At 41.4% G+C, this 19,967-nt stretch overlaps 1 protein-coding gene across 1 annotated transcript in view; it reads right to left on the bottom strand.

Annotated features, from left to right (window-relative positions):
• The window catches only part of WWC3 (WWC family member 3), a 203,524-nt gene that overhangs the window by 29,245 nt on the left and 154,312 nt on the right, over positions 1–19,967 (bottom strand). The window contains exons 9-11 of the mRNA XM_044284567.1: positions 4,397–4,639; positions 1,233–1,322; positions 506–1,062 (exon numbers count right to left, since the gene is read on the bottom strand). Of these exons, the coding sequence (XP_044140502.1) occupies positions 506–1,062; positions 1,233–1,322; positions 4,397–4,639 (890 nt within the window). The remainder of the gene's footprint in view (positions 1–505; positions 1,063–1,232; positions 1,323–4,396; positions 4,640–19,967) is intronic.

Below are 19,967 nucleotides of genomic sequence, written 5' to 3'. Positions count from 1 at the left end.
ACACTATGTCTTCCTTTTCATACCCATGCAGTTACATGACAGAGCAGAGCCCCTAGGTGTAATGTCAACCCCCCATTGCTCCTAGAGACTAATTTGCATATATTAAAACATCATCAGATATAAACATGGGACCAACACAGATAAGCTGCCAAGCACACAAGCAACAGGTCAGCAAGTTTTATAGGTACAAATTATTTGCTAATTGTGAAAGCACAAAGCATCTTGAACCACTCTAAAGTTACAACAAGTTACTACACAAACGGTCACTGCAAAAAAAAAAAATTCACCATGTGGTATAGTTATTATTAGTTTTTTTTACAATGCATCCCTATGCGTGACAGATGCCTCCACTGGGCATATAAGTCCCACCTGACGGTAGGCTGAAACACTGTGTGCATACAATCTAACCGTTACCGCAGTATTTTTTCTGCATGGGCAGAAAGGCTTTACGATTCCTCCTTGGATTAAACATAAATGTAAATTGTCACATGACACAAACACATACCAGCTCTCATTTGAAGGCTTGAAAACTGTGCTCCACCTTCTCTGAGACTTCTATTTTCTGTATGACAGCCTATCAAATGGGAAGATGTCCCATGTGTCTCTTCATCTGGTAGAGAGGAACCGTGTCCTCTTATGATATCCAAAGCCCCCATTATGTCCTCCAAACCTTCTGACATTTGGGCCAGTGGTGAGTCACGAGAAGCAGAGAGAAATGGAGTGTCCAAGGGGGAACTTGGAGGTGACAATGAAGACAATGATGAACGTGATGACAGAGAGGCTAAGGACTGGGGGGTGTCCAATGACATCTTCTGTTTACTGAAGCCAGGTGTTTCAGAGTATTGACTGTCTCTGCAAACAGCATCTAATGGAAGCATTTCAAAGCGCATATGCTGAGAAAACTCAGAGTGAGATTCAGGCTTCTCGTAATGTGGAAGACCATAAATGTCTGAAAAGCTTATAGAGCTGAGAGAACCTCGACTTGATGCTGGAGATACTCGACTTGACGCCAAGGAACCACGACTGCTGCCAGAAGACACGGTAAGGGTGCTGGCAGAGAAGCTAGAAGAGCAAACATAGAAAAAAAAGCTGATTAAAAGTTTAATATAGAGAAGTGCTACATAAAGCTGAGGCGTAAACTAGTAATGTATGGTACACTGTATGTCCATTAAATAAACCTTAGTGTTAAGGAACGGGAGTCTAACAATCTAGGTTTGCAGGTTGGTACCTACCTTTTAAGTTGAGTATGAAGATAAGAAGTCAGACGAGTAGACTCTTCTAGATGCTTTAAGAGGCAATTTCTTTTCTCTTGCAGCAGTAACCTTCAATAATAAAATGCAGGGTTATAATTCAAGTGAATGCGTTATTCTATGTGCCTCTAAACCTCTACTGTAGTGTTCTCACCCTTTTAACAACTGATCACTGTGGGTGCTAGGAGTTGGGCCTCCACTGATCAGATATTGATGACTTATCCTGAGGGTAGAACATCAATATTCTAGTCATGGAAAACCCCTTCAACAAACTCCTGAAACATTGTATGAAACCATACTGTGTAACATACAATAACATACCAAACACTGCACGATAGCAATGAGGAGGCATTTGAATGGAGGGCTGGTCACACATGCACTCTGCCCCTGCATTCAAATGTATAGTGTATTTAGAAAGTCTTCAGACCCTTTCCCTTTTTTCATATTTTGGCAAGTTGAGGCCTTGTGCGAAAGTAACAAAAAAGTTCAAAATTTTCCCCATCATTCTGTACTCAATACCCCATAAGGAGAAAGTGAAAACAGAATGTTCAAACTCGTTTCCAATTTATTGAAAAGAGACAACTAAATTCTTGCATTGACATAAGTATTTAGACTCAGTACTTTGTTGAAGCACCTTTAGCAGCAGATACGGCATCCAGTCTTCTTGGGTATGATGCTATGCACACCTGGATTTGGGGATTTTCTGCCATTCTTTGCAGATCCTGTCAAGCTCTGTTAGGTTGGATGGAAACTGTTGGTGGACAGCCATTTTCAGGTTTCTTCGGAGATGTTCGATTGGGTTCAAGTCAACACTCTGGCTGGGCAAAGTTGTCCCCAAGCCTCTTCTGTGTTGTCTTGGCTGTGTGCTTAGGGTCATTGTCTTGTTGGAAGGAGAACCTTTTGCCCAGTTTGAGGTACAGAGCACTCTGGATCAGGTTTTCGTTAAAATATCTCTGTACCTTGCAGAAACTACTTTGCTCCATTCAACTTTACTGGGCGAAAGGCTTTATTCTGGCCACTATGCTATAAAGCCGCACACAGGATCTTTGGAGTTCAGCCATGCTTACGATTAGGTTCTTGGTCACCTTTCACACCAAGGTCCTTTTTCCCTGATTACTTAGTTTGGTAGGGCAGCCAGCACTCGGAAGAGTCCTGGTCGTTCCAAACATCTTCCATTTAAGAATTATGAAGGTCACTGTGCTCTTGGGAGCTTTCAGTGCAGCTGAATTTCTTTGTACTCTTCTCTAGATCTGTGCCTCCACACAATCCTGTCTCTGGGCTCTACAGGTAGTTTTTTGTCCTCATGGCTTGGATTTTACCCTGATATGTGTTGTTAGCTGTGAGATTTTAAATAGTCAGGGGTGTGTCTTTCCATATCATGTTCAGTCAAATGAATCTATCACAAGTGGACTCAAATCAATGTGTACAAACATTTTAAAAGATGATCAAGAGAAATAAAAGGCATGCAGAGCTAATTTTACAGTGACATAACAAAGAGTCTCAAAACTTATGTCCCTTTTTACCAAATTTGCTAACATTTCAAAAATTCTGTCTTCGTTTTTTCTTAAGGAGGAGTGAGTGCAGATTGATGGGGTGGGGGGACTTTCATTTTTTACATGTTAACACAAGGCTACAACCTAACAAAATGTGAAAAAAGTAAAAGGGTTTGAAGACTTTCCGAATGCATTGTAGATAAGTCCAATAGAAACAGCCAAGCAATGTACTAGTTCTGTCAGACCCACAGACAATTAAAGATGCAGCAGAACGCATTGGTTACAACCACCTCTTCATTCAAGCCCTTACTCACCGTGGTCATGCAGTGCAATGTAGAGACTGTCGATCTATATATTTGCATATTAGAGCTATGGATGATTTGTACCAGAGCATTAGTATTATACAATCTATCAGCAGTTTGTTAAATTGTACACAGGGTAGCATCCCAACTGAAACCCCGGGGATAGATGATGCATTTCTTTCTGAGCATGGTGAGAAGGAATTGATGACTGACCTCCCTAGCTACCCGGAGAGGCACAAGAGAGGTCAGCCTAGCAACAGACTGTTTTGGATCTCCCTCTTCGAATACACATGATACATTATGGGATTCCATTCCTGCTGCCAATCCTGCAGTTTCACATCACACACGTCCAGAAAACGATTTGTTCTCCTAAACCAACAGTTTAACACTCTTCTGCATAAGATAAATCACCTACTTATTTCAAGCTAGTCTTAGTCTATTCAGGAAAACAATTCAGTACCAGGATCTTTGGCTGGAAAATATCAAATGATAGCTTGTGCAAAAGGCAAATACCCGAAACCGTACTGTCAGAAAAGTTAGAAAAAATGTTCAGATTAGAGATGAGCGAATTTCCGGTTATGGAATTTGTTTGCGATTCGTTTACTGGTAAAAAGTGAATTACTTTATGGATTCCATTACCACGGACCATAACGCAATTCTATGACGGAATGCCTTTAGAGGCATTCCGTTATTCATTCCATCATAATAGAAGTCTATGGGCTGCATAACGGAGCCGTCCCGTTTCCGTCATGCAGGAGAGGACTCTAAAGGCATTCAGTTATGCATTCCGTCATAGAATTGAGTTATGGTCCATGGTAACGTAATCCATAACACAACTCACCTTTTACCAGTAAACGAAGCGTGAACGAATTTCAAAATATGAAATTCGCTCATCTCTAGTTCAGATCTATCAGTTCCCCACTTGCATCTATTTTACTGTACTGTGCCATACGAACATTACATTTTTTGGGGAATTTCCATTCATTTTCTATTGTTTCTGAAAACGTTAGCAGCTGCAACTTCCATTTTCATTCTTAGCAGAAGGCTTCATTTCCTAATATCCAGTATAGCCCTGTTCAAACTATCTTTGTGACTTGCGTTTTTAACAAAAGGCATCATGCAATGATTGTTCCATTGTGCAACTTATCCAAATGATCACAGAAGAAGCCCACTGAATTAGGATAGGGACGCCTTTGGTGTTGATGATTTGCCATCCTTGTTCTCAAAACTAATGGAAACCTCAAAAGAACAACTGATGGAGACTCCAAGGGACTTACATGGTAGCCTTCACTCTTACGCCATTAATAAAACTATGTCATAAAAGCTCCCATCAGATGAGCGCACTACAAACCTTTCAGTAACTCCTTGGGCAGTAGTGGAGTAGGCCCTCTGTATCTCATCAGCCAATCGCCTTTTCTCTTCTTCTAACCTTGCCACTTCTTCAGTTGATCGCCTTTGCTGGCTGATGAGCTGCAGATCTTGAAGGAGAGCTTCCTTCTCCTTGATGAGCTGAAGACGATCCCTGTCCGTTTCAGCCATTCCTGGCCAGGCTTCATTTTCCAACAGAGCCAATTGGTGTTGTATGCTGGAAACTCTGATAGACAAATACCATAATAAGTAATTAGCAGTGCACTGTAAAATGACCAGTAACATTCTTATAGAAATACATAATAAGAAAACCCACGCGTCTCCATTACAGCTGGTCTGGTTTTGTAACCCTAGAACAACTAACTTGACTAAACTTGAGGCTTTTCATATTATTGCTCCAGTATAAGATTCAGAAGTCGAAAGAAAAACTCTTCTGCTGGAGCATTTACTGGAGCATTAACAGTTACACCTCGAGTTTACATCAAAATAATAAAAGAGTCCTCTTCTTAGTAAATGACCGACAGCTGTCTCACCCTGAGAAAGGCAGGACGTGGTTGTGTGGCTGGCATGCCATCAATACATACCACCAGCTCTTATACCGGACTGTGGATGACTTCCCTGATCTCTACACAAATGTGGAGGAACCAGTGTAGTCACTCTGTAGCTATATAACTAGTGACTAGGCTATCTCCAAAATACATGTGTGCACTGCTTAGAAAAGAAAAATTACAAAGACACAAAATTACAGTGAAAACATTAAAGGGGTTTTCTTACAGTAAACTAATTGTTTTGGTGAGGGTCTGACCACTGGGATCCTCCCTGAAAGTAAGGAGCTGAAATGTCATGAACCTCTATGACCCTCACAAAGTTTCTCCTTTTTTCCCTCACATTAAGGCCTCTTTCACACTACAGTATGTCCATTTCAGTGTTTTGCGGTCCGTTTTTCACGGATCCGTTGTTCCGTTTTTTTGCTTCTGTTGTGGTTCCGTTTCCGTTCTGTTGTGTTTTTCCATATGACATATACAGTATACAGTAATTACATAGAAAAAATTGGGCTGGGCATAACATTTTCAATAGATGGTTCAGAAAAAACGGAACGGAAACGGAAGACATACAGATGCATTTTCATATGTGTTCAGTTTTTTTTGCGGACCATTGACTTGAATGGAGCCACGGACCGCGATTTGCGGGCAATAATAGGACATGTTCTATCTTTCAATGGAACGGAAAAACGGAAATACGGAATGCATACGGAACACATTCCGTTTTTTTTGCGGAACCATTGAAATGAATGGTTCCGTATACGGACCGTATACAGAACGCAAAAAACGGACCGCAAAACGGGAAAAAAAACGGTAGTGTGAAAGAGGCCTAAGTTTTCACATGCTGCACAAATAAAACTCATTACAATAATTGTCATTTCAACAGGAGCAGTGCTGCAGTAACCAGCACCTATTTCGGGAGCCAGTGGTACTGCCGATTACAGCTGATGGGCAGGGGTGAGGGGTGTCGGACCTCACCGATCAGATATTGAAGACCTATCCTTAGGACAGGCCATCAATTTAAAAGGCCTAAACAATCCCTTTAACATATAATGTTACATTATTACATAGCCCTGGAGTATAACAAATTAAGGGTAAGTTTAAAATGAAAACAATATTAAGGAGTACACAGGGAGATTTTATAGCACCTTCCATGTTAAAGGAAACCAATAGATTGGACAAATGGGTCTAATTTTTTTTCTCAGAAATAGCACTATTCTTGGGTTTTGTCTGGTATTGCAGCTAAATATGGCTGAGCAGCAGAAAAGCAGAAACAACCCAAGTAAATGAATTCACGACTTATTAGTGAGGTCTTTTGCCTTTAATGAAAGTAGAAGCATAGCCTTCAGAAAGACCACAATACATCTACTCCCCTTTGGCTCTTGAGTATGAGACAAGCGGCCAAAAGTAAAGCAAAGTATGCTGATACTTCTCAATTTCCACAGGAGAAATGACATTACATATGGCCAGGAAAAAAAAACTCTCCCAAAAGAAAAGAAATCTAACACAGTTTATTTCTTACTAGCATCTGGAAAGAATTTATATCACGTGGCCTTGAAGGCAAATATTTTTCTTAAAACAATGTTTTAAAAATGAAGGGGAAAGGCTAGAAAGAAAGCACAAGACATATACCAGCATTTGTGGTTGTGAAAGGGCAAATTTAGCATTTCACATACGTACATAGTGTGACAAGACGTATTCAAGTTTCCAAAAAAGGGCATAATAACCAGAGAAAAGCTGATTTCCCAGAGCAAATCATGAGTACTGACATGACACATGACGTGAAATATGTACACAGATAGGATAGGGGCCAATCTATAAACACATGATATCTCTCACAGCATATAGCTATGGGTCAGCTGCCAAAAAGCAGTAGGCTTCCAGCCCAACCAGTGAACATGAAGGACAATATGGGGGTCATTTATCAAACTGGTGTAAAGTAGAACTAACTTAGTTGCCCATAGCATTCAGATTCCACCTTTCATTTTGGACAGCTCCTTTGAAAAATGAAAGGAGGAATGTCATTGGTTGCTCCATAGAAGTTGCAGTTTCACCACAGCTGGATAGACACAGGTAGGGGCTAACTGCCTTAGGCTAAATTTACACATTTAGGGCCCGTTCACACTACCGTGCAGTTTTTTTGCGGTCTGCAAATTGCGGATCCGCAAAAAACGGAAGCCGTCCGTGTGCCTTCCGCAATTTGCGGAACGGAGCAGGAGGCCTATTAAAGAAATACATATTCTTGTCTGCAAAAAACGGACAAGAATAGGACAGGACATCACATTTACTGTACATAAGCATTCAAAGCTTTAATCAGCACAATGTTGAGAGTTCTTTTGCAGTCTTTGCCTTTTTATAGCCTCGAGTCTTCTAGAGTAGGATCCTTCTAGCTTGTCTGTATTTGAGAATGGTCTCCTATTCTTCTCTGTAGATCCTCTCAAGAGCTATCATGTTGGATGTGATGCATCAAACCACAGTTTCAACTCTCTACAGAGATGTCCAATGGAGTTTAATTATGGACTTTGGCTTGGCTACTCCTGGATATTCACAGACTTGTGAAGCCACTTCTGCATGGTCTTGTTTAGGTCACTATCCAAGGAAATGTAAATCATTTCCCTGTTCTGATGCCCACAGCATTCAGAAAAGGTTTTCATAATATACTTCAATGTACTTTTCTCTGTTTATCTCTATTTTGCCAGAGAACAGCAGATCCTACAGCTACTTTCATCACCATGGACATGGTCCATGGTGATGGACAATGTGATGAGCGCAGTGACGTCACCACAGGTCCTTTTCCTCCTGGTCGTCAAAGATGAAGACAGAAGAGAAGCCAGGCTGCGCAAACAAGTGTATGAGGTGAGTTAAATATTTTTATGTATTTTTTAACCCCTCCATCCCTATTTTACTAAGCATTCTGCATTAAGAATGCTATTATTTTCCATTATAACCATGTAATAAGGGAAAATAATAAAATCTACACAACACCTAACCCAAACCCGAACTTCTGTGAAGAAGTCCGGGTTCGGGTCTGGGTACCAAACATGCCGATTTTTCCCTCGCGCGTGCAAAACGCATTAAAACCTTTTGCACTCGCGCGGAAAAATCACACATTTTCCCGCAACACACCTGCATCCTATCCGGCCCTCACACGTGACGCCCGTGTGAAAGAGGCCTAAGACTGTCCCCGGTCAATTATCGGTGACTGACAGCTATGTACATATATATACACACTTAGGCCTCATGCACACAAATGTATTTTCGGTTTGCATTTTTTATGGATCAAATGCGGACCCATTCATTTCTATGGGGCCGGAAAAAAATGTGGACAACACATGAATGTTATATGTGTGCTGTCCGCATCCATTTATCATGTAGAGAAAGTCAATACAAGGCACTTACTAATGTATTGTGATTGTCCATATTATCTCCTTTGCTGGCTTGGTTCATTTTTCCATAACATTATACACTGCTCGTTTCCATGGTTACAACCACAATGTAATCCAGCAGTGGTGGTCGTGCTTGCACACTATAAGAAAGAATGCCAGCCTCTCTTGTGGCCGGGACCGTGGGAGCTCACGTAAGCTGGTCATTTTTTCTATAGTGTGCAAGAAGGCCATGCTGCTGGACTGCAGGGTGGTCGTAACCATGGAAACCTTCTCTGCATAATAAATGCTATTTGCTGAAGTGGCAAAACCTCTTTAAGGCCCTGATTCATAAAGATGGCATAGATTTCAGTCATTATTTACTTCAGTTTCTAGAATAAATAAGGATGAATGAAACGGGCCACACAATATCTGGCGCAATCGCGACTTTTGTACTTCAAAAACAGGCATAGGGTTAATAATAAATTTCCAGTACAATTAACCGCTAATTTTTCATTTACGCCTCGACTTTGTATGGGGTTGACCTGCCTTACAAAAAAGCTCAAAAAAAATTATTTTATTGATAACATTCATTAAAAGAGAGCAACCAATTAGCTTGCCCACAAATTTTGTCCATTCAGGCAAGGCAGAGGGTCACTGGGTGTCTGTGTGTATATATTTTATCCCTGCCCCAGTAATATTGAACATAGGACTCCTATAGGCTCCGTGTCAACCGGCATCCGAGTGTCTACACAACTATAATACGGCAATACACAAGCAGTCAGACTGGCATAGCCGCTCGTCATCAGGAGCGCTCAAAATCTAATACTTAAAACTCCTGATGAAACATCACGTTATAGCGATGTGGAAACGTGTCGGGGAGTAGATATACAATGTTGATAGTTAGCCTAGAGGTGGAGGGATAATGCAGACCACAGAGTAATATGATTGTGGAGTGAGTATCAGCTATTGCTAGGGACAAAGACTGCGGTGTGTGTGTAGCCATAAAAACTGATCGGAGCGCTTTAACAGCAATTACAATTGTGTAGACGCACAGACGTCTGTTGATACAGACCCTATAGGAGTCCTATGCTGAAAATAATGGTGCAGGGATATAATAAATATTAACACACTGATACCCTGATACCAAGTGACCCTCTGCCTTGCCTGAATACACGAGATTGCAAGCTAATTGTTTGCTCCGTTCAATTACTATCATCAATAAAGTGATTTTTTTGCATTTTTTTTTTGGTCAGGCAAGTTAACCCCTTAATTATGAATTTTAAAAATTTTCCCCACTTTCTCAATGTAAAGTGTTTGAGTGGCAGAGTTCGAATTTGAAGACATCAAGGGAAATGCAGATTTAATACGAAAACGCATCCTTCAAAAGACTGACCACATGATGGATGTTGTAGAGGTAAAGGAGCAAAGCTGTGACCATAACACTTCATGCCAGTGTATTAAGATCAAGTAATTCCCATTAAATACCACATAAATCTGCAATGAAGTTCTGTGAGTCATTTGTTATTGGGTTTCATTACTGAAGAACGTTAAACCATAAAAATATATTAACGTCATGTCCTTCCTCTACTAGAAAGGTAATCTGTTGAAAAACGAGTCCCTGTGTCTGTGTTCCCTAACCACACTCGTGAAATTTACACTAGTTTCAAGGGTGACATGACTCCCACAACACAAGCCTACTTTGAGGTTATATTACATTCTCTTTACGTTCTCTTATTCAAATATCTCTCACTCCGGCTCCGCTACAGTGACACCAATAAAATAACCATTATCCTTATCATTTCCTGCTTTAACTGTTGGAATCCCCTTAGACTGGTTTCATATTACTGGAGTACAGCTGCATTTTAGTGTCTGTGTTATGAACGTGACATACGCAATTCTATGGGGATCTATGTTTGGTTTAGTAAAAAGCATGTTGCCAAGTAGAAAACGCCACCAAAAACACTTGAAAGAAACGCTGTTAAAAAAGCTTGAAATGCGTGGTGTTTTATCACAAGCTTTTTAAACAATGAAAAAAAAACGGTTTGTGTGAAGGAGCCCTTAAGTTCTGGCCTTGTCTTGGCCTTGATGGTCAGAGTCTGGGGCACTGACTACAGGCTCCTAGCATACAAATCCTATACTCCCTGCTACCATAGGTGTGGAGTTGTTTCTACTGGGGTTACAGGTGGCAGGATGACACCATGCATGGCACTGCAATGTTCAGCTTAGCTCATAAGAGCAGAGAAACACTTTAAAGTCAAACATGACACGTAGATTACCATTATGTAATAGTTTTTTTTATGTGATAACATTTTTTAAATTGGTTTAACCCCTTAAGAACCGGGCTCATTTTCACCTTAAGGACCAGGCCATTTTTTGCAAATCTGATTCACTTTATGTGTAAATAACTTTAAAACGTTTTTACTTATCCAGGCCATTCTGAGACTGTTTTTTGTCACATATTGTACTTCATGACATTGGTAAAATGGAGTAAAAAAAATAATCATTTTTATTTATAAAAAAAAATACCAAATTTACAAAAAATTAGGAAAAATTTGCAAATTTCCAAGTTTCAATTTCTCTACTTCTAGAATACATAGGAATACCTCCAAAAATAGTTATTAATTTACATTCCCCATATGTCTACTTCATGTTTGGATCATTTTGTGAATGCCATTTTATTTTGGGGGACGTTAGAAGGCTTAGAAGTTTAAAACCCACTTTTTCAGGACCAGCTCAGGTCTGAAGTCACTTTGTGAGGCTTACATAATAAAAACCACACAAAAATGACCCCAACGACACCCCTCAAGGTATTCAAAACTGATTTTATAAACGTTGTTAACCCTTTAGGTGTTCCACAAGAATTACTGGAAAATAGAGATAACATTTCAAAATTTAACTTTTTTGGCAGATTTTCCATTTGAATCCATTTTTTCCTGTTACAAAGCAAGGGTTAACAGCCAAACAAAACTCAATATTTATGGCCCTGATTCTGTAGATTACAGAAACACCCCATATGTGGTTGTAAACTGCTGTACGGGCACACGGCAGGGTGCAGAAGGAAAGGAATGCCATACGGTTTTTGGAAGGCAGATTCTGCTGGACTGGATTTTTGACACCATGTCCCATTTGAAGCCTCCCTGATGCACCCCTAGAGTAGAAACTCCAAAAAAGTGACCTCATTTTGGAAACTACAGTATAAGGTGGCAGTTTTGTTGGTACTATTTTAGGGTACACATGATTTTTGATTGCTCTATATTACAGTTTTTGTAAGGCAAGGTAACAAGAAATAGCTGTTTTGGCACCGTTTTTATTTTTTGTTATTTACAACATTCATCTGACAGGTTAGATCATGTGGTATTTTTACAGAGCAGGTTGTCACAGACGTGACAATACCAAATATGTTTGTTTCAGTTTTACATAACAAAGCATTTAAAAAAAAAAGAAAAAAAAAAAAAAAAAGATTCTTTAGTGTCTCCACATTCTGAAAGCCATAGCTTGATTTATTTTTTGGTCGACTGTCTTGTGTAGGGGCTAATTTTTTTAGGGATGAGATGACTGTTTGATTGGTACTATTATAGGGTGCATATGACTTATTTTTTTACGGTATTCACCTGAGGGGCTAGGTCATGTGATAATTTTATAGAGCAGGTTATTACGGACGCGGCGATACCTAATATGTATAGTTTTTAAATTTATTTTACTTTAACACAATAACAGCATTTTAGGGGAAAAAAAATCATGTTTTAGTGTCTCCATAGTCTGAGAGCCATTTTTTTAAAAACTTTTTGGGCGATTGTCTCATGTAGGGGCTCATTTTTTGCGGGATGAGGTGCCGATTTGATTGGTACCATTTTGGCGTACCAACGACTTTTTTGATCACTTTTATTACCTTTCTTGGGAAGTAAGGTGGGCAAATTTTCAATTTCATCATATTTTTATTTAATTTTTTAAGGCGTTCACCGTGCGGGGAAAGTAACATGACCGTTTTATAGATCAGGTAATTACGGACCCGGTGATATCAAACATGTGTAGTAAAAATTTTTTTTAAATCAGTGATAAATGTGCTTTGTTTAACTTTTTTTTTTTTACCCAGACCCACTTGGTTCTTGAAGATCTAGTGGGTCTGATATCTGTATAATACAATACAGTACACTATATAGTGTACTGTACTGTATTTTCGCTTTACACTTAGTCTGACCATCACCCGCTGCCACAATAGAGCAGCGGGTGATAGGGAGGGAGGGGGGCTCCCTCCCTCTGTGATCCCGTCAAGAATCGGGGGCAAAAAACGGCACAGCAGCCCCTGATGGAAGAGGGAGGGAGCTCCCTCCCTGTTAACCCCTTTCATACAGCGGTCCCTACGGACTGCGGCATGGAAGAGGTTAAACGGCTGACATCTGTGAGCAAAGGTGTCAGCCGTTTCAAGCAGAGTGTCACCCACGCCGATCAACTATAAAAAGAGGCCACGGTGCTGTGTGACCATTTAGGCCAGTTCCTAGGCCACATCCTAGGACATTACATTCATTAGTCACTTAAATGAGGCTGACATGCAACACCAAACACAGCCACTAGCAAATGGACAGCACTGTGCTATTTAAGCTGCGAGGAGTCTGTGGCTCTCATTGAAGCTCTGGTGAGAGCTGTGGCTTCCTCAAACAGCTGATCGACGGGGGTGCCAGGAGTTGGACCACTGCCTCCATCATATTGATGATCTACCCTGAGGACCGGTCATAGTAACATATGTGGTCATTTATCAAACTGGTGTAAAGTAGAATAGACTTACTGTAGTTGTCCAATAGCAGCCAATCAGATTCCATCTTTCATTTTCCAAAGGAGCTGTCAAAAATGATAGGTTGAATCTGATTGGTTGCTATGGGCAACTAAGCCAGTTCTACGTTACACCAGTTTGATAAATGAACTCAAAAGTTTGTAAGGCTGAAAAAAGTCACACATCCATCCAGTTCAGCTATTTAATATAGTAGTTGATACAGAGGAAGGCACAAGACCCTCATGAGGTAGAAACCAATTTTCCTAATTTTAATGGAAAAAATCAGTTCCCGACTCCAATCAGAATAACTCCAATTTTGATAATAATCATTAGCTGCAGCCCTAGACTACAGTACCCTGAAAGATTATCAAAATTGGGGTTATTTAATTCAGATAAAAGACAACTGGTGGGGGGAGGAGGGAATCTAATAACTATGTATGAATAAATTAGGGTCAGTACAGAGATCTCTGCCATGATCTATGTATACCCAGTACTGTGACTGTGATGAGGGGACATCCTCTGCGTCAGGAGGAAAGAAGGTTTGCACACAAACATAGAAGAGGATTCTTTACAGTAAGAGCAGTGAGACTATGGGACTCTGCCCGAGGAGGTGGTGATGGAGAGTACAATAAAAGACTTCAAGAGACGCCTGGATGTATTTCTGGAGTGTAATAATATTACAGGTTAAAGTTACTAGAGAGGGGTCGTTGATCCAGGGAGTTATTCTGATTGGAGTCGGGAAAGGATTTTTTCCATTAAAATTCGGAAAATTGGTTTCTACCTCACGAGGGTTTTGTTATAGGGGGGATCTGTGGATGGCACTGTTATGGGGGGGGGGGATCTGTGGATGGCACTGTTATGGGGGATCTGTGGATGGCACTGTTATGGGGGGGATCTGTGGATGGCACTGTTATGGGAAGGGGGATCTGTGGATGGCACTGTTATGGGAAGGGGGATCTGTGGATGGCACTGTTATGGGAAGGGGAATCTGTGGATGGCACTGTTATGGGAAGGGGGATCTGTGGATGGCACTGTTATGGGAAGGGGGATCTGTGGATGGCACTGTTATGGGAAGGGGGATCTGTGGATGGCACTGTTATGGGAAGGGGGATCTGTGGATGGCACTGTTATGGGAAGGGGGATCTGTGCACTGTTATGGGAAGGGGAATCTGTGGATGAAACTGCTATGGGGGGGGGATCTATGGATGACACTATATAGCATCTTATGCTATATGTGTCATCCACAGATCTCCCCCATAGCAGTGTCATCCACATATCCCCCTCCCCATAACAGTGTCATCCACAGATATCCCCCATAGCAGTATCATCCAAAGATCCCCTCCCCATAACAGTGCACAGATCCCCCTCCCCATAACAGACCGGCCCCGCCGCTCACAGCAGAATTCCTTAACCAGCAGTAACTTTTACTTAAAATAACCGCATCTTTATTACCTTACAATGAAGCTCCAGTAACAGGCTGAGCGGGCAGCGGCGTAACGTCACTTACTCACTTTATGAATGAAGCAGGCGGAGCATGTGCGTCACGTGAGTAAGCGACGACGCCCGCTCTGCCGGTTACTGGAGATTCATTGTAAGGTAAGAAAGATGCAGTGATTTAAAATTCAAGGACCCGCAGGCATAGCGCCTCTCCGCCCGCTGCTGCCCGCATAGCAATGAATCGGCCAAGTTGACAACGAATCCCGTTATCGAATATTATCGATAACGTTGATTAATCATTGCAGCGAGGATGTCCCCTCGTCACAGTCCTAGGGATCAATAGATGATGGGATAGATCTCTGTACTGACCCCTGATATATTTATACAAAGTAATTAGATCTCCCCTCAGTCGACTTTTTTCTAAAGTGAATAACCCTAATTTTGATAATCTTTCAGGGTACTGTAGTTGCCCCATTCCAGTTATTACTTTAGTTGCCCTCCTCTGGACCCTCTCCAGCTCTGCTATGTCTGCCTTGTTCACAGGAGCCCAGAACTGTACACATTACTCCATGTGTGGTCTGACTAGTGATTTGTAAAGTGGTAGGACTATGTTCTTATCACGGGCATCAATGCCCCTTTTGATGCAACCCATTATCTTATTGGCCTTGGCTGCAGCTGCCTGACACTGGTTTCTACAGCTTAGTTTGCGGTTTACCAAAAATCCTAGGTCCTTTTCCATGTCAGTGTTACCCAGTGTTTTACCATTTAGTATGTACGGGTGACTTGCATTATTCCTTCCCATGTGCATAACCTTACATTTGTCAGTGTTAAACCTCATCTGCCACTTCTCTGCCCAAGCCTCCAATCCATCTGTAGCAGTATACTGTCCTCTTCAGTGTTAATTACTTTACACAGTGTTATCTGCAAAAATGTATATTTTACTGTGCAGCCTTCTATAAGATCGCTCTACTAAGCTTGCTTTACTAAGTGGGCTTCTGAATAAGTAAAAGGGGTCTGAGCCCTCCAGCCTGGCTCAAGCCGCGCACAGACCTCCTGAGCTTCACTGTCAGAGGCAATCCTCATTTAGTGATGAGCGGCAGGGGCTATATTCGAATTTGCAATATTTCACTAATATTTGGGCCAATATTTGTCATATATGCGTGAATTCGAGATTATTTTCTTGATCGCAAATAATCTGCAATGTACATTTTCCAAGCTGCTAGAGGTTTCCTGAAACTGGAGAAAATGGTTGGCACGGCAGAACATTACAAATGGCTTTATATGCAGTTAGAGTGCTCCAATATATTCGTGATTGCGCAAATCGGCACTAACGATGCAAATATTTTGGCGCAATACGTGAAACGTAACATTTTAGCAGGTCTGCATGTATGTATGGACAGTAAAACCTATCACACTACCTAACACCCTGCACTGTGACAGCTACACTATTTCAGGATATAGCCTACACTATGTGTAATATATATATATATACACACACTCACCTAAAGAATTATTAGGAACACCATACTAATACGGTGTTGGACCCCCTTTTGCCTTCAGAACTGCCTTAGATCTACGTGGCATTGATTCAATAAGGTGCTGATAGCATTCTTTAGAAATGTTGGCCCATATTGATAGGATAGCATCTTGCAGTTGATGGAGATTTGAGGGATGCACATCCAGGGCACGAAGCTCCCGTTCCACCACATCCCAAAGATGCTCTATTGGGTTGAGATCTGGTGACTGTGGGGGCCATTTTAGTACAGTGAACTCATGGTCATGTTCAAGAAACCAATTTGAAATGATTCGAGCTTTGTGACATGGTGCATTATCCTGCTGGAAGTAGCCATCAGAGGATGGGTACATGGTGGTCATGAAGGGATGGACATGGTCAGAAACAATGCTCAGGTAGCCCGTGGCATTTAAACGATGGCCAATTGGCACTAAGGGGCCTAAAGTGTGCCCAGAAAACATCCCCCACACCATTACACCACCACCACCAGCCTGCACAGTGGTAACAAGGCATGATGGATACATGTTCTCATTCAGTTTACGCCAAATTCGGACTCTACCATTTGAATGTCTCAACAGAAATCGAGACTCATCAGACCAGGCAACATTTTTCCAGTCTTAAAAAGTCAAATTTTGGTGAGCTCGTGCAAATTGTAGCCTCTTTTTCCTATTTGTAGTGGAGATGAGTGGTACCCGGTGGGGTCTTCTGCTGTTGTAGCCCATCCGCCTCAAGGTTGTGCGTGTTGTGGCTTCACAAATGCTTTGCTGCATACCTTGGTTGCAACGAGTGGTTATTTCAGTCAACGTTGCTCTTCTATCAGCTTGAATCAGTCGGCCCATTCTCCTCTGACCTCTAGCATCAACAAGGCATTTTCGCCCACAGGACTGCCGCATACTGGATGTTTTTCCCTTTTCACACCATTCTTTGTAAACCCTAGAAATGGTTGTGCGTGAAAATCCCAGTAATTGAGCAGATTGTGAAATACTCAGACCAGCCCGTCTGGCATCAACCACCATTCCACGCTCAAAATTGCTTAAATCACCTTTCTTTCCCATTCTGACATTCAGTTTGGAGTTCAGGAGATTGTCTTGACCAGGACCACAACCCTACATGCATTGAAGCAACTGACATGTGATTGGTTGACTAGATAATCGCATTAATGAGAAATAGAACAGGTGTTCCTAATAATACAGTACAGACCAAAAGTTTGGACACACCTTCTCATTCAAAGAGTTTTCTTTATTTTCATGACTATGAAAATTGTAGATTCACACTGAAGGCATCAAAACTATGAATTAACACATGTGGAATTATATACATAACAAAAAAGTGTGAAACAACTGAAAATATGTCATATTCTAGGTTCTTCAAAGTAGACACCTTTTGCTTTGATTACTGCTTTGCACACTCTTGGCATTCTCTTGATGAGCTTCAAGAGGTAGTCACCTGAAATGGTTTTCACTTCACAGGTGTGCCCTGTCAGGTTTAATAAGTGGGATTTCTTGCCTTATAAATGGGGTTAGGACCATCAGTTGCGTTGTGGGTCAGGTGGATACACAGCTGATAGTCCTACTGAATAGACTGTTAGCATTTGTATTATGGCAAGAAAAAAGCAGCTAAGTAAAGAAAAACGAGTGGTCATTATTACTTTAAGAAATGAAGGTCAGTCAGTCCGAAAAATTGGGAAAACTTTTAAAGTGTCCCCAAGTGCAGTCACAAAAACCATCAAGCGCTACAAAGAAACTGTCTCACATGCGGACCGCCCCAGGAAAAGAAGACCAAGAGTCACCTCTGCGGCGGAGGATAAGTTCATCCGAGTCACCAGCCTCAGAAACAGCAGCTCAGATTAGAGACCAGGTCAATGCCACACAGAGTTCTAGCAGCAGACACATCTCTAGAACAACTGTTAAGAGGAGACTGTGTGAATCAGGCCTTCATGGTAGAATATCTGCTAGGAAACCACTGCTAAGGACAGGCAACAAGCAGAAGAGACTTGTTTGGGCTAAAGAACACAAGGAATGGACATTAGACCAGTGGAAATCTGTGCTTTGGTCTGATGAGTCCAAATTTGAGATCCTTGGTTCCAACCACCGTGTCTTTGTTCGACGCAGAAAAGGTGAACGGATAGACTCTACATGCCTGGTTCCCACCGTGAAGCATGGAGGAGGAGGTGTGATGGTGTGGGGGTGCTTTGCTGGTGACACTGTTGGGGATTTATTCAAAATTGAAGGCATACTGAACCAGTATGGCTACCACAGCATCTTGCAGCGGCATGCTATTCCATCCGGTTTGCGTTTAGTTGGACCATCATTTATTTTTCAACAGGACAATGACCCCAAACACACCTCCAGGCTGAGTAAGGGCTATTTGACCATGAAGGAGAGTGATGGGGTGCTGCGCCAGATGACCTGGCCTCCACAGTCACCGGACCTGAACCCAATCGAGATGGTTTGGGGTGAGCTGGACCGCAGAGTGTAGGCAAAAGGGCCAACAAGTACTAAGCATCTCTGGGAACTCCTTCAAGACTGTTGGAAGACCATTTCAGGTGACTACCTCTTGAAGCTCATCAAGAGAATGCTAAGAGTGTGCAAAGCAGTAATCAAAGCAAAAGGTGGCTACTTTGAAGAACCTAGAATATGACATATTTTCAGTTGTTTCACACTTTTTTGTTATGTATATAATAATTCCACATGTGTTAATTCATAGTTTTGATGCCTTCAGCGTGAATCTACAATTTTCATAGTCATGAAAATAAAGAAAACTCTTTGAATGAGAAGATGTGTCCAAACTTTTGGTCTGTATTGTATAGATATATTTTTTATAAGCTATCTAACCATCTATCTACTGTAGTGCGGAAAGCACAGAGCACAACAATGACACTGCTGTCTCTCTCAGAACTTTAAAAAACTGTAGAAAATGACTGCTGGGGAAGTTCTTATATAGTAAGGGGGAGGCAGCTTTTCTATTGGTTGCTAGGGATGTTGCTAAGCTCAAACAAAGACATTGCAGCCTTCTCACTGGCCCACAAGTAAGAAGGAAGGTTACTGATGAAAAAAATAAAAAATCTAGAAAATTCGAAATTACGAATATATATCACTATATTCGAAATATTTGCAAATTCACGAAGTGCCGATATTCACAATTAATATTCACGATTCGAATAGTCGTGATCAACACTAATCCTCATCACCTGGCAGTGCTGGCTGGTTTTTATGCCTGGCAAAACCCGGCCTGGAACATGGGGAGAACCCAGAACTTTGACTACTCCCAGTAAGATTTGTCTCGGATCAGCTATTACAGCCATACTAAGTATCACAGTGTCAAACAGCAACTGCTGCTGACACATAAAAACCGGCTCTTACTCAACCGAGGCCAGGAACCTCGGTGACACGTACCTATCAGCCACGATGATTCCTTGTACCTTCTTACAGCCCTTACTTTTTTCCACTTATACACGCCACAAAAGGCTTTAGAACATATAACTGCACCGCTGAACGGCAAATAATATATATGTTTTTGCCACTAATACATGCCAAAAAGGGCTGTCATTTTCTCACTTCACCACACAGCGTCTAATAAGCCCTTTTTATCCCACTAATACAAGCCAAAAAATGCTTTAGAACATATAACTGCACCGTACAAGGGCAAATAAGACATAGAAATATTTCCTTGTAATAAACCCTGTTAATGGCTGTATCAAACAGCCCTTGCACCCCAATAACAAGAACGGTTTGCTGGAATTGCAGAACTGTATAATGGCAATTTGGATCCGCAGTCAGTGCAGCAAGGTGTAATAAGATTGTTCCTATTACTCAGGCTGTAACCTCCTCTACTGAACCCTGTTCTGCTTCAATACTGTGGAATGATTCCTCCCTATGCTTTCCCTGAACTTCTATACAGCAAAATAAAAGTTTTAATGTCTTTTCTAC

The sequence above is a fragment of the Bufo gargarizans genome, chromosome 3, assembly GCF_014858855.1.
Source record: "Bufo gargarizans isolate SCDJY-AF-19 chromosome 3, ASM1485885v1, whole genome shotgun sequence".
In the NCBI taxonomy this organism is placed as follows: Eukaryota; Metazoa; Chordata; class Amphibia; order Anura; family Bufonidae; genus Bufo; species Bufo gargarizans.
This window is presented reverse-complemented; position numbering and strand designations above follow the sequence as displayed.